Here is a 23,122-nt window from a genome sequence, read left to right on the forward strand (position 1 = left end):
AAAGGTTCTGGAACATGTTTTTGCATCCATAAAGCCAAACAGCTGAGCCACAGTCTATTAGAAAAATCTCGGTTTGACGCAGCTGATAACAACTTTCTTCTGGATATCTTTGAGCAAATGTAAAGCCACGTATTGGTTCTGCTTAATGCTTGATTCAACAATCAGTGTTGTCAGAAACAATAAGTACTTCTGTTTTAATTTCCTTGGATATTGCTTGTTTTCATGACCAACACACTGACACAGTGGCTTTGCACAAAGCATTGACACATTTACTTAAATGTCTGTATATATTTTGTTGTTTTATTATCTGTATAGTTTACTACTTACTACAGCACAATTATATATATATATATATATATATATATATATATATATATATATATATATATATATATATATATATATATATATATCATTCATTTTAGCTGACAAGTCATAAATCCATAAGTCATGTCTTTACGTGTTACAGCAAACTAAAAGCGTCTCGTATGATAACTATAAAGCTCTTGTGAAATGCTCCAATCAAAACAAATCTTCCAGGAGTACACCGGTTGTTTAATTTGTTTTAGCTGTAGTGAAAGCATACATGCATTCATTTGGCAACATTCATAAACGTTCGTAAATCCACTTGCATATATTAGAACTGTTGGACGACATCTCGGGTCTCATTGACTTGGGACAAATTCTAGCTAATACTGGAATCTTTCCCAGTGGTTCATTAATACCGAATACAATTTAAATAATGTTTGCTTCCACAAGCTAATGGTTGAAATCCTGGAACATTTTAGACGGATAAAGTTAAGGCAATATAAGATGATATAAAAATATAAACGATATAAACGACCCATAATATATAAAAAGAAAAAAATACAAACAAGACAAGAAAACAAGGGAAATTTAAACAAAGCAACAAAACAGAAAAAAAACAAAACAAACAAACATACTGATAATGAGCATGATAGTTTATTTTTAAAAAATGTGTGTGAGTTAGAGAGGAAGTCACCGTCACATAATCAAGTGGACAACATACATACTATTACAAGAAAAGTACACATACAATACTAAATCTATTAAACACATATGCTAATCAAGTTAGTAGGTTTTGACAGATTAAGTTAACACGTGTAATGTTAGAGTCAGAAAAGTTAATGCAATGTATATTTAACTTATTGTAGTTGATTTAACAAAACGTTCTTGTTACCTAACAGTCTTCGGTGGACAATTTAAGGGAACATTAGCAATGCCATTACAATAGAAAATATCAAGAAATCCCACTTGAGCCATAACACTTGAAGTGACCTTTCGCCCGCAATTGTCAGCAGGTTTGACATTGACTATGCTTTTATGCAGCTTAAAAATTGTTGGTGTCTTTTCATTATCTTGTTCATCATACTGTGTAGAGCAGAAACTTTAATAACAGAACCCTTCACCTAACATTATTTACCAACCTGACTATGACTTCCAGATAATTTAAAGCACTTTAACGGTCAGTGTTCTCTAAATTAACTTTACGTTTCTGCGAAATATGTGCATGCAATGAACTAATCCTGTGGCAAATTATAGTTGTAAATTTCAAGGACTGATCTAGAAGGTGCTGAATTTGTAGTTTTAATTGTACCATCAACGGATGTACTTTTCGTTGATGATAAATTGTCATCAATAATATATTTAGATTCTGTGGTCCAGTTTCGGTTACTATTATCAGCTACCGACCTAGCGTGCATAATGTTCTCCAGCAGCTTTCTAACGGTTGGTACTTTTTCGTTATCATTCTCATCATTAAGTGTATCAATTCTAATCATATATCTATCCATCGGAAAACATTTATCCAGTTTTCTATCATATCCGAGGACATTTATTTGTTTTGTGACCTTTGCAGCAATCTCGCAAGTAATGCAGCTGGGCAGTAACTCTTCAAAGAAAATGATAATTGAGAGACGTTGAAGATTCAGATGCATTTCTTTTGTAAAGTGTGTTATCAGATCATTGCACGTCGAGGACAAAATTGCAATCAGCGCATTGAGCATAAGGATGGCAGTCATCGTTATAAAGATAACATATACAATAGATATCAGTACTGTTTGCTTAGCTGTAAGTAAGGGTATTTCTGCTAGGCCAAGGAAACTCTGGAAGGTAACAAGCAACATTTTCCACCAGCTGCTATAATCTTCCTGCCCATCGTTATTTGCTCCTTGAAGGAGCATGAACATTGCAGTCGAATAGGCTAAAAGTTGGATAAATATAATAGGTGCAAACTGAACAAGATCGTGAACTAAGGTGCGTTGAATCAAAGAGGTGAAGAAACAAAAGAATCTATGTGCCCTCATAAAGAAGAGCGAAATGTACCAGCCGATGACAATCGCAGCTAAAAGCAGGTAATGCTCATAAGCTTCAACCCACGTTAATAGAAAATCAAGTATAAGGCACAATGCAAACAACGAAAATAGAACTTTAAAACTTGCATTAGCATATGGATTTAAGAATGGCTTGTAACTTTGACGAAAGTTTCCTCTGCAAACCTGAATGATAACTGTAAAAAACCCACCCATCCATACATAGAAAAGTGCGACACTCAAAAATATGGCGGAAGATATAGCCGGGAATGGTCCACCAAGGCCTTTGTTAATGGTAACAGCTTCCTCTGCACTGGTCACTCTCGCTACGGCAGACGCTGTGAGGATCGTCATAATAACGGTGTGAATGAACCACCAGACATACAGATACCAACGATAATACCTCCATTTTCTGGCAATCATCCACTTTATCGGTCGGATTTCCATAAACTTCAAGGCAGACGTGTAAGGCAGGTCAAATAAAAAGTCAAATATTGACGGTTCAGATCTCACATTTGATGAGCGAACATTTTTATCATTGGCTTCCGTATCTTTCTTTGTCTCCTCTTTTTGTCTTGTCAGTATCTTCAATTGATCGTCTATCTCCGTCATATCATACAGCTGCACATCAAACAGACCCTCAGATTTCTCATTGTCAAGTTTACAGTATGCCTGTGAAATAGACAACTATAATGTTAAGCTGTGAGTTTAAATTCTTGTTGTTGGTTTAATGATTGAGAAAATAAATCAACGAAATTACAAAGAATATGTTGTGACGTGAATATCTATCTTAATCAGTCTGTTCACACACACACAATTTAATTTTCTTCAGAATGAAATCTGCTGGGTGGGTATGTATGTATGTATGTATGTTGTGCATAATATAAGTATATGTTTACTTGTTATTGTTTTAAAATATTCTATATGTTTTTTCCATCAATATATCTAAATTGTCTTTATGAATAGTTTGGCATGTCCTACATGTATTTTGTAACTGTATTTTCAACCATAAGGCACGCTTTTGATATATGGTGTAAATGTACAGTATGACTCAAGCCTGTATATTATTAAACCAGCAGCAGACTCTGTGAGCGAAGTAATTATTCGTTCTGCAAACATATTGACCGAATAACAAGTATAACATCTACCTGTTCCATAATATACTTGAATATCTCGACCAGACCAAACTTGGCTGAGAGGGCAAGGGGAGTTTCCTGGTTTATGTTCATCATTGAGAAGAGCTTCATGATACTTTTTTTGCCCTTTTCATCCATGAACAGTTTGGCTTTCTCACTGACGAACGTAATCATGGCCAATGCATCATCTTCCTTTTCTGGGTAAATGTGTGCATATTTTAAGAGTGAGTGGCATAGGTTATCATGTTGGCTGTTTTCCTCACAGATGTTAATATTATCTTCAAGCAGGATTGTCATGATTTTCGTGTCGCCCGATAAGGCTGCTATTGACAGAGGCAATTCTCCCATCATGACGGTGTTGCGGAATTCCCTTCCGGTAGCTTTCATCGAATAAAGTTTCCCAAGACCACCCTTAGATCTCTTTTTTGCTTGAATGAGACTGCGGACAACGTCGGGGGATTTCTTGCATATGGCCATGTGCAGTGGAGTCTGTCCCGAGAAATTCACGGATGCAGCTCTATTGCCAGTTATTAGTTTGGGATATTTTTGTAAAAGGTACTGGAAGATCTCCTTCTGGAGTTCCCCTATCATGCCGTTGCTGAATGAAAACAGTGAAACTACTTTATGTAAAACTGTTGCATAGTCATTTAGTTTTAGTCCTCTATGGAATGAGGGGTAAACGGAAAGACGTTCTATGTTCTCTTTGAATTGTAGGTATGCATTCCGTATATCCTCTATCTTCATCTTCATCTGTGTTTGTCCAGCCAGTATTTTTATGAATTCAAAAGCATCCTTGCTCAGCACCACGTCTTCGCCAGCCTTATCCATACACGTGGCTGACATCTCTCTGCAAAAGCAGAAATTCTCTCATTTTAACCTTTTAAGCTACAAAAGAGAAACTTAATTACAAAAGATCGGACGCATGATTTTCACCATTCATATAACTACTACTACTTCTAATACTGCTGCTACTACTACTATTACTACTACTACTACTACTTATTATTATTATGATTATTATTATTATTATTATTATTATTATTTTTATGGACTTCAGGTCTTGAACAATCTTTTCTCTAACATTCTTGGACACAAGTTATGTGTGGACAAGTCTTGAAAAGTAGAACTCTAATAGCTTTACAAAAGTAAAAAGCTAGTCCATGTCAGTCATGTTCAATTTAAGTTGATATAGTTTACAACGTGATGTCGCAGTGGTTAAAAATTGAGTCAGTAGACCCACCAAACCAGTGAAAACTATTAAATAATTCGCTTTTTATACATGGCACTTTATGATAATAGTGAATGTCCTCGTGCGATTATCAGAACTAGATCATACTCATATAATACAATCCCCCCCCCCCGTGGTATGAAAGTTAGACTTTTGCCATTTTGGCAAACAAAATCCTGCAGAATAAAATCATTTCAGACAAGCCTATCATAGCAATCAAGACACACACTGTAAGAATTGAATGCATAAATACAGGCTTGCATCACTAGAGCCACATAAATCCCTGTATTAATTTTCCTCTATCGTTATGAATGTACTAACAAAGGGTGATTGAGAGAGAGAGAGAGAGAGAGAGAGAGAGAGAGTGTGGGGCAGGGAGAGATATAAATACATTACTTGAATTGTGAATTTCTCTGTAAAAAAATGGTAGCAGCGGTTTATTTACAGATGTGGAGTAGTAACCAGGCCCTTGACTCCCAAAGTATACTGAAGGAATTTTTTGAATTCTGTACTATGGCATAAACCAGCCAAGTGACTCAAATGTAAAAAATGAGACATATAAACTAAGATCGCTAAATCGTTTGAATGCGTCGAACAGGTTCATTAAAGCAGAACAAAAGTTGTTATACGCATTATCGGAAAGAAAAGGAGTACTCATATAAAAGTTGGTGAATCTTGGAGAGACCTTATTAACAGAGCGAAACAAACTTGGGAAGACTTTTTGACTACACAAAACTAAAGATAATCTGCTTATTATTGTTTATGAAAGAATACACCCTAGAGGGAAACATAACTCGGTCACTAAGACTGAAGCGAGTGACATTTTTGATGAGATCATTGACGAGGATATTCAAGAGCCAATCATAATAGTGACATCCGAACTCACTACTCGTCAGCGGATATAAAAAAACTTAGGTATTATGAGAATGCAGGAGAGGAAAGACGCAAGCATCGACAATAATTCTTGGAAGCTATTCCCAAAAGCAACCAAGCAAAGGTTATATCGGAAATCTTCCTGTGGTCTAGGAAATTTGATGTCATTGGATTCAAAGTCTGTTCGTATTCGAGTTAGCTTTGTACTCACTGACGAGCATTTTGAGGAATGCGATGGGTCATTTGAGCTCATTTGGGCCGATTGGGGCCTGGAATTTAACGTATTTTCGTTTGCAAATGAATTTGATGATGCCAATGATAATAACGAGCTATTTTACTTGAGATAGCCCGATCTGAAATTTGGAGTTACCATAAAGTCGATTAATAGACGCTCTAAGGTTCGCTGTCCGCATAGCCTCAAAATCCCTGTACCACCTAATGCAGAGGACAAATAAAATAGCACTGAGGGGTCACCTGAAATGTAACAGTGTTTCCGCCACTTGGGTATGCACTCACGTTTGCTTTGGAAACAATATGGCAATGGGACGCAACAAATGCAAATCATAAACTCGTGGCAGAACATGACAGTTTGAGTACTGCAAAACGCACGTTAGTATAAACCTGGAAAACAATCTATCGGATTAACTGAGATCACTGTAACGTTTGAATGTGTTTTTTTTATTGGTTTATCAAAAAACCCCAGAAGAAGTTGTACGCATACCTGTACCCTGTTCGGTGTTGCTATGTAACTGGATTCACAAAGCAGGGGGTACGGCATAAGATGGAAATCGACTTTAGTAGATTTTTCGAGTGTCCATCCAGTTCGTGCATTGGTGTAATTGACGAACATTTCAGGAATATTTTCAATACCTCGTGCAATTTCATCACTGATTGCGCTGCTATCTATCTTTTCGGTTGAGGATTACGCTGAAAACACTGTGAATATACGGTGTCGTAGAATTAAATCCTTTCTTGATACTACTAAGTGACATAACCAAACGCGCATGAAGAACAATGTCTGCTTTAACGAGAGTTTATAAACACTTCTACGATTTCAGGACTCATATATATCAATATGTGTATAGTGTCTTTGCCTTGTGTGTATGTGGGCAGAAACATGGCCAAATGATTTTCTGATTCGTCACTTCGTTTTTGAAGTTAGAATTATGATTCCAGTGATTGTTCTGTGTTGGCACGAAATTATGCAGCATATGCAGTAGCTATAGCGACAACGATGACGGTTTTGTTCATATTTGTCTACTACCATAAGGATGTCGATTTTTCTTACACATCTGGATTATTCGGATACTATGCTCACGTGACACAGTCGTGCAACTAAACCATCACGTAATACCTATGTATGTCTTGTGCCCATAATGGTATATTGTACCACAGAATTCGCATATTCTAAGGCAGAGGGCTGTGCATTTCTTGTGTCCCAGCATGAAGAATCCTAAACATGCGAGCCTTCTATCTAACTGGCAAAACACTGCTATATCTCAGGCGACCCATAGTCGCCGTTTTATTTCTTCATCGGCCTCAAATTGAACTGCTAGGAGAATAGCGAGCCTCAGAGAGACATGTACGCCGCTTTACGTGATGGTTTAGTATTTGTGTCCATTGCTGGTTTCTTTGATTATATCGGTATCATTTTTACTTTTAATGAGTTGCTTTGCCTCAAAGTGCAATTTTGGTTTGCAAACTTCCTTTGTCGACCCATCGTACGATTCGTTCTCCCAGTGTTTTATTAATTGCATTTAAGTCATGGATAAGATCCACATCGTCTCGTTGACATCATAAGATATCATTGGTTGTTTTATAAGCAAGGTAGTTTCATTAAAACTCAGTATCAACGTGATTGATATGTACATAACAAGACCTTGACTGATTATTAGAAACGAGTCACAGATCTTGCGGTGTATCAGGTGTACATCAATTGTAGCCAGAAATGTGCTCCTCGCACGGATATTTACTCCATGGTCCTCAGTGGGTTTGTTAATGCAGCCTCGATATCACCGCCGAAGACCATTCTATACCTTTGAGACTTGAAACGTTTTTGCTCCCCATGGAACTCAAGTTCCAGTAATTGCTGCTCGTCCATTACGTGTGTGAACTCGAGTTGGACCTATGATACGTTTTTATGCTCGACATAGCACACAACATCATATAAAATAAATACTGTATTATTCAATGGCGCAACAAAAAAGAAACTTCCAAGATGATCTTGAAAAAACATAATTTCTGTCAATGATTTTTCCGGACAAGCAGCACCTAAATCATCCAAACATCGTATTGGAACCGTGGTTTCAAACAGCGCAGTTCCTGTGCTGAGCATCTACCCTGCTGAAGTTGAAAAACAGAAATGTTGCTGAATATGGTTGTACGATGATTAAATTGGCATCGGTTGTAAGTGATTGCACCATCGGTTGATGATCAACCGTGTTATCATGTTTTAAAAGATGTTCAAAAACCGCTGAGTAATTAAAGATTGCTGAGAATAGGTAACAACTCTTTCAATGATTTCCTTTACAACGGTGACTAAGCCAATACCCTTAACAATATGGATGCTACTTAAAACAATTTTGTGGTGTACGATGATGTGAAGTTTGAAAGTCAAGTTAATACCGCATAAATATTTTCATGACGCTGACACAAAAATACGAACGTGATTTATCCGACTCAACAATACTTCCATGTCAAAACTAATTCGTGACAATTGTAACCGTAGATGATATTTCTTGGTATTGACGTGCATGGTAATGTAATTATTCATTGGATTTGGTGTGCCGTGGACCACACGTGGGATAGTTTCGTGACATTTGCGCGAATCACAAAAGACCCATATAGTTATCTCACCATTGGCTTTATTGGAAACTGTATTTTAGACAAGGACTTGTCTCATATAGATACGCGCGTGTGTGTGTGTGTGAGTCAGTCATATCGCTACGATGTCTGTAGTGTGGCAGTTTTATAGTGATGTCTAGCACTGGGGCATCATGCCGCAGACATATAGCATGATGTCCCACCCAGTCACATTATCATGACACCAGGCCGACCAGTCCTAACACTAACCTCTTAATGCTGAGCGCCAAGCGAGGTAGCTATTAGTACCAATTTTGTACTTCTTTGGTATGACTCGGCCGGGATCGAACCCACGACCTCCCGCATCCGAGGCGGACACTTTAACCACTAGGCCACCGGCGCGGTTATTATAGATACGTCAATTTAGCAATAAAAACAACAATAATGCAAAAATTGTCTGGTAGTGGTACCACAGATGACTGTGAAAAGCTAGTCTGTTAGACAGTTCAGTGAAAACTAGATCTGCTTTAAAATGTGACTGAAGGCAGCAAAAATAGTCCAAGATATGTTGCAATTGCGAAAAGCTTCACGAAAATATTTCACAGCCGAGTCTGAAGAAACAATGGCGCCACTGATTTAGCTCACTAAAGAAACTAACCTATCATGTAATTAATGCCGCAAAAGCTGCAGAAGAAGAACTAGGACCAGTCGGTAAAATAGCCAAATGCATCAAAGATATTAAAACAGCAACGAAAATCAATTGCAGAGACTATCGTGAAAATGGCTGAAGGCAAAGAAAACATTGCATTGGCGCTTATGAATATTCAATAAAAAACAAAAACAAAAAACCCACCCAAATATAAATCAATATTAAAAGAACCAAAATATAAAAGGTTTAAGGAACCAGCACGGCCTATACATATCTTACGATCCTTTCAGTTACGATCCTTTAAGATTTGCCTCTTTCATACCATATGCAAGGGAACTAACTGAATATATGTTTGGCAACAAACTACCACTTGATAAATGTCGTATCGGTCGCTGATGCATGACCTTAATGAAGAAATTCATGATATATACAACACCAGAATTATGACGGAGCATGGTTTGCGTGAAACATGCATCAAAGCTACATTTGGTTGGGAAGACCAGAGCGAAACCTCGATGATTACGATATCATCCCCCCCCCAACTTGAATGCGACTGTTTGCTACTGCTGTGACTATTGGGGAACCACGCGCTATTGAGATCTCTATATCATTACTGAGAGTGTATCACATTTGGCCTCATGTTCTATTTCATCCGTTTCCTGGTCTGCCGACGAAAAAATTATTTGTTTTCAGCAGACTCGGCACGAAGTTGCATACTATTGAACTTCCTTAGGATGTGTTATCATAGAATCGATCATAGAAAAAAATTAAGGATGAATTTCGGTGTTGCCTGGCAAAGAGTCAAAGCGTTATATACGTGCTTATAAGCACATACTCAGTTCTGTCAATGCCACATGATCTCAAAAGTATCCGGTTGACAACGCACGGTCATCAATACAATCAACTTTAGGTTGGCCTGACTACATTTCAGATTATTTACGTGTGGATTGTCATATCACGCCCGAAGTGGTAACAATTAACTCATAGCCTTCGGTTCATTTCACTTGTGACGCCATCAGTGGCAGTTATGAGGGCTGGGTACAGGGCTACATCCTATTTGGATTTTCACCAACTGAGGAACCAGGTGACTTGCGATTATGCCGCATCACCTGTTTATCTTCGATGCCTTAAGGTTCGGCTGACAAACATTCGTTTTTCATGAGTGAATCAAGACGGGCACAACGTTGACCAGCGCAGTTAATCATTAACTCTACAACTGTACATTAGAAATCAGTCTAATATTTAATAATAATACCAATGACAGTCGTGAGTGGACATGTGAAATCCATGGGCGTAATGTATCAAGAAAAACCTGTGTAAATAACATATTATGGACTTCGGCTCAGTGTTGTTGTTCGTGGATTATCTACAAGCACACCAAAAGCACTCACAACATTATCATCACGCGCTGCAACCATCGCTAAGCAAGTAGATAGTATCAACAGTGCCGTCGTGGTTGGATCAAAACAAATGGGCTCGCTTCGAACCTGAATACAGAGATTAGTAACACGAGGTATCGTCAAAAGTTCCAGTTATGGTACCATCGGCATAATCAATGATGTTGCAGTTAGTAAAATAATCAACAAAGCGGATCAAGAGCAACTGTCATATTCATTGATTGGAAATCTGGCAATGGGGATGAATTTAGACGTGAGTGGTAAATCCGTCACGCACTGGTATTAAAGAAAAAACAATAATGCATCAGCGGAAACTAGAAGTTTTTGAAAGATGTATTTGATGTTGCATTGGACACGAGAGCGTCTCTGTTAGCTGATCGAAGCAAAATAGATATCGAGTATTACTTATATCCAGCAAGATTCTGAATCAATCAAAAATAAAATTTCAATGTACAAGATACCACTCTGTGTTTCCTTCAATGTTAGATTTTCTTGGCAGTTAAGCGGAAATGATACGGGAGCACCATGCCACTTGCGGTGCATATTACAACAGAGGGATTTGTTAGCAACGGTATCATGCCGTTGTTTAACAGTGCACGTTATTTTATCGATGGAAAGGAAATTGAACCCATCCTAGACAATGTGCATGTATCCACTAGTATACGCGGACTCGCCAGACACACTGACAAGAACACGACAACAGCTGGACCAACAATGGTGTTTGTCAAGGATACAATGGATCATGTAGCATATAATTAGATAACCTGGAAATGTTGCTAGGATGCTGTACCAACTGTAGAAAAAATTCCTAATCCTGATTTTCATTTTGGATTTGCACAGCGTCGATAACAACTTATTGGTACTTCACTGAGATTTTTGTGGTCTATTCCCCTCAGTGATAGATTTGGGTTTAGAAGAGATGTTCGCATGATTTTTTGGAGCTGAACATAGAGTTACTTTGTGTTGGAAAACAACAAATTCCAGCGATTCCTTTTGGCGTGATGCAGATGCTGCGCTGAGAAAGTTGTATTAAAATGTTAACATTGTGGATGCCTGCTTAGTTATCCGATTCACTAAGTACATAATCCCGTTTGTTGTCGTTTACGCAGTCGTCAACGTTGTTGTTTCTCGCAGGACATTTTACTTGGTAAATATGTATATGGCGTTATTGCATCAAAACGTGTTTTGATGTCAATTTACAGCGCTAGACAAGATCCAGAGACAGAGTAAAATGATATTGAACAACTTAAACATGACTCAAGTCTCTTTGCGGTTGAAAGGCCATTAAGAACACGTTGAAGAAATTTAACTTAGATATTGCAGAAGCTATCCCTCATATTTCACGTGGATATCACAATCTTGGGCCGATTATGTACCGATATCAAAACATTGACACGGGTATGCAGATTTCCCAACAAGACACTGTACCCGATGTATTGCTCTTTATTGGGACACTTAGTGTTGTTCAGGCAATCCGTATGATATGATATGCTTTGGCAAGACACTGTTGTTAGAGGGAGCTGGTGGTCGAATGAGTGTGATTGATTCACCTGTGGAAAATTCGTAGAAGTGTCTCAGATTTATAATTATACCTACATGTTTTGAATAATAATGTTCGATCACGAAGTGACTATCGGCCTTACACACAATGAACTTGCGAAAAGTCAAAATGCGCTAACAAATATTTGTGGGTCACACTAACAATTTCTCCACGTGTCCGAGGTGACACAAATGGAAGACAGCTTCGGAATATTTCCATTCCTTGCAGCGATTCCAGCATTGTTCGCAACAGCAGCTACAGTAGTTGAAGAAGCTACAGCGTTAAGAGATGTCGGAATTGCTTCAGGAATGACTTTAAAAAATGTGTTTAGATCCGTATAAAAAATAGAGGCATTTGATTATCAGTCAGTCGTGGAATTCCCCTTGGCAGAGTTTTTCGATTACCCGGTCGCGGAAGATCACGCCTTTTACCCGTCCATTGACTGGCAATAGCAAAAGTAATAAACATTTTCGTGGTGTTTTTATGCGAAATGAATATGCATCGAAAATGCTACCCACACGTGAAAGAGTGATCGGCAGCCTGGATTCATGAACAGACCCTGACACTCGCTGAGTCGTATAAATAGTAATACTTCAACATAGTTTGTATTTGGAGTAGTATAGACTTGCATCACTAATTGATGCTAATTATTCATCCGGGAGCATTAGTACCCTACAGGGTGGACGTGGAAGAAAACCATTTTATTCAGATTTACCAGTTAAAAACTCATTTGGGTAGTCCCAAATTCGGTCATCTCTTCATTGAAGTGCTGCGTACACTCGAGCGTTCACAAGCACTTATTGATTCAACATTATGGTATATTTAATATTATACAACACGTCGATTAACATTTATAGATGTCAATCAGCTCGAGGTCACAATGTCGATGTAAATTTGAGCCAATGTGCCACCAAAGTGGACCTTGAGTTTTCTAGTCGTGTTTTGGTGTCAATCAAGTTGAGGTTGTGATTTTTGAAGATCACACGGGTAATCTGAAAACGTTAAACGTAGGCATTAAAGATATTACTGACACGTTGAAAGGTGCTGTTGTAGAAACCTAGCTGAAGTCACTAAAATGGTGAAATCAGAGACAGTGGCATGTCAGTTGCATTTATCAAAAACTGTGTTGGTACGACACTATAAGCAAAACGAAATCATACATGTGCCCTCACCACCAAGAGCAGTAACGTAGTATGTTTCATTCTATTCTTGAAAGTTGTTTTGATATACTAAACATCACATCTTAAGTGTGTACGAGTCTGGATGACATTTGCTTATCATAATTGGAAATACAAATAAAACAGAAATGTTGACCAATGATAGGAAGCATGTTGGTCTTTATTTTACAAATGGAATATTATATATTGATTCCAATCCGGACAGTAAGTCTACAAATCTTTTCACCGTTGCATTTTCAGCATCATTATTTGCCACAGATTAAATTCATTTTGATGGATTATACGTTTATCCAAAGAATTCTTTAACCATGATTGGTTTGTATTCTTTACATGCGATATTACCATTATTATGTAGGTAACAGAGTCGTGATCAGGATGCAGAACCTACCGAAGGAGTGTTGGAACATCTATTTGCTAATGTCAAGATAAATAACAATTTCATTCCAGTTGTAGATGAATATTTGCGTCAAAATGGCGATACCAGACAATAAGTACCACCACCAACTGGAGGGCAGCTTGGAACCTTCGCATGTGCGCTTGAAAACTCAGAAGCAGTATGAACGGCAGATGCAAATGGTCTGCGGGATTTTTTCTGCAAGGATGAGGTGGCAATTTTCGATGTATCCACCCCAGTTACATTACATGTAAATTATGTTAAGCTAACGCGGGCTTTGCTAGCGTTAAAAATCAAATCTGGTCGACTGAGATTCACTTGTTTGGGTAACAGTTATTTGGGAAAAATAACGGTAGATGTAGAAGGTGCTTGATTAATCGGCGTGAGTGGACGTAAAAAGGGTGCTAAACATGTAGATCGCATTATGGCAGGAAATGTAAATATTTCATATGCTTTTCTATAATAATATTACAGTGTACCAATGAAAAAGGGTAGTTTGTTAGAAGGTTGTGTACGTTATTGCACCGACGCGATGATGAGAACATACATGGTCTGCCTGTCATGCAATTACAATATTCGATTGTATTATTATTATAACAATTATGACATACCCTCAGTCTTACCATCAATAAAACAAAGCGGGAAAGACATCTGAGAAACGAAATTTGCCAAGTAAATCACTCTAGTCTTGAAAACATATGAGTGTGTCTTGCCATTGGCTGCGGCATCAACTGTTGACCTTGGCATGACGGGAATCATGATTACATCAACCATCGTAGGTGCAACAATCGGTATTATTAACGGTGCAATATCGATAGTAACTGGTATTTCTGGTGATGATAGCAAATTAATTGCAATTCTACTGAATTCACGAATACTCACTTATTACGAATTGCTTTCGGCTACAAAAAACAGTTGCAGCTCGACCAGGAAATTGCATATATATTGCGAAGATAAATAAACCAGTACTGCTGATTTTGAGATTGTGTTGGCAGAAATGGAAAATCACACAGTTACGAGCACAATTAAGAAACAACGCAGATTCACAGACATAAATAAACAAATAATACTCACGCAGAAAACTGGTTATCTATTGAAATCACATTAGCTCACGATGTTTGTATATACCCCTGCCATATGCTTGATTGAATAACATCAGTAGTAAATGGGAGCACCCTAGCGTCAAGGGAATTAGCATTACAAGACACCTTGGGCAACTCTAGCGTCAAGGGAAATTAACATGGAGAAAAATCGTGGGTCACTCTAGCGACAAGGGGAATTTAACATGGAACTATAGTGTGGGTCTGTCTAGCGACAAGGGGAAATTAACATGGGAATAGAGTTTGGGTCTGTCTAGGGACAAGGGGAATTGAACATATGGAAATTGAACATGGTGGGTCTGTATAGCGTCAAGGGGAATTGAACATGGTGGGATTGTCTAGGGACAATGATGGTAGAGGGTCAAACACAACAGAGACAGAAACATACATACACTAGTACAAGCGTGGGATTTATATATAAAGCATTACCAAGACCTGAAATCTTGCTGGGGTGTTCAAAAATTTGCATAATTGTAATGATGCTATAAATAGCTATAATCAAGGAAATGCTCAACGACAAAATGGATGTGACTAAAAGTAACGCTAAAATGACGAAATTGTCCCAGAATTTAAAGGAAAATAAACACATCCCCGAAAATTAAGTTACAATGGTTTAGACTAAAATGGATAAAATTAGTAACTACTTACAATATCAACTTCTGTGACGATCGTGAATAAATACCTATGTATCTATAATCAGCTGAAATTCCTATGAAATCCCACTATCTATTTATAGCTCCAACTTGTGGGTTTTTCCTTTGGAAAATCCCACTATCTTTTTATAGCCTCAGCTTGAGTGACGTTCCTGTTTATGAATTCTAGTATATATGTATAGCTACAAAATGTGGAAATCCCCAAGTCGATATTTATAGTCTAAAAATTTCCAGCGTCAGTGACGTCACTGTACTGAACACTAGGGGATAAATGTCAACAGTGTTGCAAGTGGCTGACCTGAATACACGCTACTGCAGGTAGGTAGGTAGAGTGTATCTGATAGGGATAAAGTGAGTTTTTATAGGGACAAACAGAGACCAATACACACACACACATACACACACACAACGTACGCGCGCAGACATACGCACACACACACACACACACACACACACAGAGGGAAGAGGAAAAAACAAACCCCAAATATACTATCAATACAGAAGGGAGATAACACAAACCCCAAATAAACTATCAACACAAACGTACGCGAACGCATACAAACCCCAAATATACTATTCACACAACGTCGCTAACGCATACAAACCCCAAATATGCTATCCACACTCGGGAGGAAGAAGAAAAAACAACCAAATATACGATCTACACAACGTACGCGAACACACACACACACACACACACACACTCACTCACACACAGAGGGAAGAGGAAAAAACAAACCCCAAATATACTATCAACACAGAAGGGAGATAATACAAACCCCAAATAAACTATCCACACAAACGTACGCGAACGCATACAAACCCCAAATATACTATCAACACAGAAGGGAGATAATACAAACCCCAAATAAACTATCCACACAAACGTACGCGAACGCATACAAACCCCAAATATGCTATCCACACTCGGGAGGAAGAAGAAAAAAAACAACCAAATATACGATCTACACAACGTACGCGAACAAACACACACACACACATACACACACACAGAGGGAAGAGGCAAAAACAAACCCCAAATATACTATCAACACAGAAGGGAGATAATACAAACCCCAAATAAACTATCCACACAAATGTACGCGAACGCATACAAACCCCAAATATACTATCAACACAGAGTGAAGAAGAAAAAGTTTTTGGAAAACACCTAAGCCCTCACCTGCAATGACCAACTCTGCCAAACACCTACACCCCACCCCCACTCCCAACACTACAAAACCCATTTAACCCGTTATTTTATGGCATCAGTGTGTGATTTAGGAAACATCAAGACACAAAATGATGGATGAATAGACTGACTATTGTTTACCGACTTGCATGCCTAAAGAGCGTGCGTGAAGGAAAACATCCTTCCATTTCAATTCTAACTAAAACATGATCCAGAGGGATAGAGAGAGGTGAAAGAGCACAATTTCATAAAGTGTGAGTAAAAACAAAACACGCCATCCTTATTATACAATGTCAAGACCAAGAGACACTTACGTTTTCTTTCGGATCTATTCTCTTTTAGAAGGTAGTATGAAATTTCACATCAGGGCCAACGCATCGGCTCACATTGTCAATTTTTCCATTTCCATGTCTTTACTGGCACAAGTTCTTCATCATCTTCAATTTCTTCTTCTTCTGAATCCCTCTTCTCTGTTTCGTCTTGTTTTTGTTTCTTCTCTTTTCTCGTAGGGCACTCTGAATTCCAGTGTCCTTTCTCCTGACAACGATATTAGGTATCTTGACTTTTGTCTCTCTTTCTTAGACGAAGCAGGTATTCTGGAGACAAATACCCATTTACCTTTGCAGATATAGCAAACTTAGCACTTACACACTTTCGTATGACTCTCATCAAATCAACGATCAAAAGAGTAAATTTTGTTGCCACTTTCGCATGTGAATTATGCTTTCGTATGACTTTTAGCAAATATATGACCAGCAGGTCGATCTGTGCTGTCTCTTCCATCTTCTTGATCGTTTGAGAGCGGAATGAATACTCTGACGCTAAGACACTCTCCTTATATACAGGGACCTGCTGCGTATGAAACCTAGTCAAATGTAATTTTGCAATAAGATGAAACGATTTCATTGAGGAAGTAAAAAGCAATGATGTACCGTATCGCCTCACACAAAACCTGAAGTGTTAGTTCAAATCCATGTCAGCGATTTCGAAGACGACATAACTGAGCTTTAATCAATGCTCTCCAATTATGCCACAAAACCACGAGTCCTGATTCACGCCAAAAGAAATTTCGTTCGGTCCATAAAAAATAGTATCATATCTGAGAAACGCAAAAAAGAACTTCCAGAAAACTGAGAAAGACGGCTTACACCTACAAAGTAAATGTATGAGTTCAAGTAGTGCGTAAAACTTAGTCAAATTAAATTTTTATAGTCAAGACGAAACGATCTCTTTTCGAACAAGAAAGCAGACACCAAGCGACAATGGCGATCCGTGTCACACAACACTTTTCAAAATGTATATTATCAGAGGTTTGTTCTAGCGATCTGCACGGTTAAATTAAATGTTGATGTATTTTGCAATAAGACGGACACAATTTCCATGGGATCGCCCATGGTACGAATGTTCGTGCATTAGTTTAATTTTTAAAACTATTTTTTTATATAAATCGCCTATAGGATAGACCCAGTAAAGCATGGCCATTCTCGTCACTGTGTGAATAGCTACTCAAGTCAATTCGAAGTGAACGCGGTAAGAAAATACGTATAGCCAATGAAATGGCTTACAACCGGTGATGCATCGTTTTGTTCTAGGACTGTGTGGCATAATAATCCCTATGTTCTTGCGTTGTTACCATTACAGTGCAGACAGACTGAAATGTGAACTTACAAGCCCTCTTTGTGTGTGTTGTACCATTTCCTCTTGCCACATCAAAATACTGAGCGTCACAGTATTGGTTCGCGTTTTCAAACTGACCATTTTTTTTATATCTCACTTAAACATTTCGACATAAACACTCACACTCACATCGGTAGAGTCAGAACAGACGTGTTACAGTATTGAGGGGCATGTTATCTTTTCGTTTTCAAACTAATACATTTGGGGCTTGTATGAAGTAAAGAACCGAAAGTACAGTGAAACTCAAGGGTGATGACCCAATCTGTCTGTCTATTGATGCGTGTATTTACTTAAGAAGAAATATGACCTCTAAAACACAAAGAGATACGGCAAGCATGATTAGATCAAACACAACGATGTTTTCCTTCACGCCCGTGTAATTTAGAGTTTCAATCGTCTTTGAAGACAAACTTGGTCTCCTTTTGTAGGGCTTGAAATAATAAAAAACCTGAAAAAAATCTTAAGCACTTTGCTATAGATAATTTCATCAACAGACTAAACAACATAAATACCGTTACAACAATAGAAAGCCTTAAATCTTCTATCAAAAAGAAATGCATGAAAAAAATTAAAGATTAACGATAACTAACCAATGAAACCGAACTTAACAAAGGCAATGACATGTGAAGAAATGCCTCTCACTTTGGAAAGGTAGGCGAATGTACTCTGTCATGCACCATCAACTTGAAAAAAATTATAAACAGAGAGAAACCTGAATTCAAAATTCAGTTGTTTCTTTTTCTTCAAAATTGTTTCGTTTCTTTTTTCTTTTTTTTTGGAACAAATCTAAGCACTAATATAGAGTGGAAAAGGGAAAATGCACATACAAGCTTTGATTTTTCTGAAAAAATGAGGGGATATTCCTAACGTTCATAACCACCTATATATGCTTGGACTTGTCTGTGACTTATCCACAAAACAAGATGTACATATTTCTGGTCAAGTTGCAAGAATGTGCGTGTTTTTGAAAATGGTAAAAATGGGATATACAATTTTCTCGTGACACTTATAAAGTGAAGAGTCTGTGCAAGTGTCAAAAGCCAAAGTCATATAAGTTTTGTATTTTGTACGGCTTGTAAAGATTTCCACTTTAGAAAATGTGAAGTATCACAAGTTATTATCACAAACAGAAGTGGAATTGTTAAATTCGGTTTCATTGGTTAGTTATCGTTAATCTTTAATTTTTTTCATGCATTTCTTTTTGATAGAAGATTTAAGGCTTTCTATTGATTTTTAATGCGTTTTGGTGAGTACTTAACATCCATGGCTGTCTTGCTGAGCACCTTTTTCCTCCTTTACCACGCTCGGACAGAAAAATGAGTGTTTGGTGAGACAATTCCCACTCATGTTTAAAGCCTTTCAGTCAGGTTGTTAAGGACTAGTTAGTCCTACACCTGATTGGCTAAATTTAAAAGTAGTCTGTGAGCACATAAAAGCCTGGGGGGATGAGGCTCTCTTTCCTTCCCCAGGAGTAATTAAAAATCACGGGGTGCGTTATTAAACCAGTGATACATGCTCCATTAGAGCGAAAATCACTTTAATTCAAGTAAGCAAGCAAGCAAGTTCGGGTACCGTCTCTAGCACTCTTGATGACACCAACTGTCTGGGTTATTTTCTTTCTTGCAAGCCCCTATGTTCCCCTTCTGTTTGTGATAATAACTTGTGATACATCACATTTTCTAAAGTGGAAATCTTTACAAGCCGTGCAAAATACAAAACTTATATGACTTTGGCTTTTGACACTTGCACAGACTCTTCACTTTATAAGTGTCACGAGAAAATTGTATATCCAATTTTTACCATTTTCAAAAACACGCACACACTTGCAGCTTGACCAGAAATATGTACATCTTGTTTTGTGGATAAGTCACAGACATGTCCAAGCATATATAGGTGGTTATGAACGTTAGGAATATCCCCTCATGTTTTTAGAAATATCAAAGCTTGTATGTGCATTTTCCCTTTTCCACTCTATATTAGTGCTTAGATTTGTTCCAAAATAAAAGAAAAAAGAAACGAAACAATTTTGAAGAAAAAGAAACAACTGAATTTTGAATTCAGGTTTCTCTCTGTTTATAATTTTTTTCAAGTTGATGGTGCATGACAGAGTACATTCGCCTACCTTTCCAAAGTGAGAGGCATTTCTTCACATGTCATTGCCTTTGTTAAGTTCGGTTTCATTGGTTAGTTATCGTTAATCTTTAATTTTTTTCATGCATTTCTTTTTGATAGAAGATTTAAGGCTTTCTATTGTTGTAACGGTATTTATGTTGTTTAGTCTGTTGATGAAATTATCTATAGCAAAGTGCTTAAGATTTTTCAGTTTCTTTTATTATTTCAAGCCCTACAAAAGGAGACCAAGTTTGTCTTCAAAGACGATTGAAACTCTAAATTACACGGGCGTGAAGGAAAACATCGTTGTGTTTGATCTAATCATGCTTGCCGTATCTCTTTGTGTTTTAGAGGTCATATTTCTTCTTAAGTAAATACACGCATCAATAGACAGACAGATTGGGTCATCACCCTTGAGTTTCACTGTACTTTCGGTTCTTTACTTCATACAAGCCCCAAATGTATTAGTTTGAAAACGAAAAGATAACATGCCCCTCAATACTGTAACACGTCTGTTCTGACTCTACCGATGTGAGTGTGAGTGTTTATGTCGAAATGTTTAAGTGAGATATAAAAAAATGGTCAGTTTGAAAACGTTAGCCAATACTGTGACGCTCAGTATTTTGATGTGGTAAGAGGAAATGGTACAACACACACAAAGAGGGCTTGTAAGTTCACATTTCAGTCTGTCTGCACTGTAATGGTAACAACGCAAGAACATAGGGATTATTATGCCACACAGTCCTAGAACAAAACGATGCATCACCCGTTGTAAGCCATTTCATTGGCTATATTTATTTTCTTACCGCGTTCACTTCGAATTGACTTGAGTAGCTATTCAGACAGTGACGAGAATGGCCATGCTTTACTGGGTCTATCCTATAGGCGATTTATATAAAAAAAATATTTTTAAAAATTAAACTAATGCACGAACATTCGTACCATGGGCGATCCCATGGAAATTGTGTCCGTCTTATTGCAAAATACATCAACATTTAATTTAACCGTGCAGATCGCTAGAACAAACCTCTGATAATATACATTTTGAAAAGTGTTGTGTGACACGGATCGCCATTGTCGCTTGGTGTCTGCTTTCTTGTTCGAAAAGAGATCGTTTCGTCTTGACTATAAAAATTTAATTTGACTAAGTTTTACGCACTACTTGAACTCATACATTTACGTTGTAGGTGTAAGCCGTCGTTCTCAGTTTTCTGGAAGTTCCTTTTTGCGTTTCTCAGATATGATACTATTTTTTATGGACCGAACGAAATTTCTTTTGGCGTGAATCAGGACTCGTGGTTTTGTGGCATGATTGGAGAGCATTGATTAAAGCTCAGTTATGTCGTCTACGAAATCGCTGACACGGATTTGAACTAACACTTCAGGTTTTGTGTGAGGCGATACGGTACATCATTGCTTTTTACTTCCTCAATGAAATCGTTTCATCTTATTGCAAAATTACATTTGACTAGGTTTCATACGCAGTAGGTCCCTCTATATAAGGAGAGTGTCTTAGCGTCAGAGTATTCATTCCGCTCTCAAACGATCAAGAAGATGGAAGAGTCAGCATAGATCGACCTGCTGGTCAAATATTTGCTAAAAGTCATACGAAAGCATAATTCACATGCGAAAGTGGCAACAAAACTTACTCTTTTGATCGTTGATTTGATGAGAGTCATACGAAAGTGTGTAAGTGCTAATGAAGTTGGCTATATCTGCAAAGGTAAATGGGCATTTTTCTCCAGAATACCTGCTTCGTCTAAGAAAGAGAGACAAAAGTCAAGATACCTAATATCGTTGTCAGGAGAAAGGACACAGGAATTCAGAGTGCCCTACGAGAAAAGAGAAGAAACAAAAACAAGACGAAACAGAGAAGAGGGATTCAGAAGAAGAAGAAATTGAAGATGATGAAGAACTTGTGCCAGTAAAGACATGGAAATGGAAAAATTTACAATGTGAGCCGATGCGTTGGCCCTGATGTGAAATTTCATACTACCTTCTAAAAGAGAATAGACCAGAAAGAAAAATTAAGTGTCTCTTGGTCTTGACATTGTATAATAAGGATGGCGTGTTTTGTTTTTACTCACACTTTATGAAATTGTGCTCTTTCACCTCTCTCTATCCCTCTGGATCATGTTTTAGTTAGAATTGAAATGGAAGGATGTTTTCCTTCACGCACGCTCTTTAGGCATGCAAGTCGGTAAACAATAGTCAGTCTATTCATCCATCATTTTGTGTCTTGATGTTTCCTAAATCACACACTGATGCCATAAAATAACGGGTTAAATGGGTTTTGTAGTGTTGGGAGTGGGGGTGGGGTGTAGGTGTTTGGCAGAGTTGGTCATTGCAGGTGAGGGCTTAGGTGTTTTCAAAAAACTTTTTCTTCTTCACTCTTTGTTGATAGTATATTTGGGGTTTGTATGCGTTCGCGTACATTTGTGTGGATAGTTTATTTGGGGTTTGTATTATCTCCCTTCTGTGTTGATAGTATATTTGGGGTTTGTTTTTGCCTCTTCCCTCTGTGTGTGTGTATGTGTGTGTGTGTGTTTGTTCGCGTACGTTGTGTAGATCGTATATTTGGTTGTTTTTTTTCTTCTTCCTCCCGAGTGTGGATAGCATATTTGGGGTTTGTATGCGTTCGCGTACGTTTGTGTGGATAGTTTATTTGGGGTTTGTATTATCTCCCTTCTGTGTTGATAGTATATTTGGGGTTTGTTTTTTCCTCTTCCCTCTGTGTGTGAGTGTGTGTGTGTGTGTGTGTGTGTGTGCGTTCGCGTACGTTGTGTAGATCGTATATTTGGTTATTTTTTCTTTTTCCTCCCGAGTGTGGACAGCATATTTGGGGTTTGTATGCGTTA

The 23,122-nt window shown here is 37.8% G+C and overlaps 1 protein-coding gene across 1 annotated transcript in view; it reads right to left on the reverse strand.

Annotated features, from left to right (window-relative positions):
* Positions 1 to 944: 944 nt before the first annotated feature.
* The window catches only part of LOC149791963 (transient receptor potential cation channel subfamily V member 3-like), a 28,308-nt gene continuing 6,130 nt past the window's right edge, over positions 945 to 23,122 (reverse strand). The window contains exons 2-3 of the mRNA XM_089969301.1: positions 3,482 to 4,316; positions 945 to 3,005 (exon numbers count right to left, since the gene is read on the reverse strand). Of these exons, the coding sequence (XP_089825427.1) occupies positions 1,542 to 3,005; positions 3,482 to 4,316 (2,299 nt within the window). The 3' untranslated portion in view covers positions 945 to 1,541. The remainder of the gene's footprint in view (positions 3,006 to 3,481; positions 4,317 to 23,122) is intronic.

The sequence above is a fragment of the Sinohyriopsis cumingii genome, chromosome 9 (genome assembly GCF_028554795.1).
Source record: "Sinohyriopsis cumingii isolate HCF-2022 chromosome 9, ASM2855479v2, whole genome shotgun sequence".
NCBI lineage: Eukaryota > Metazoa > Mollusca > Bivalvia > Unionida > Unionidae > Sinohyriopsis > Sinohyriopsis cumingii.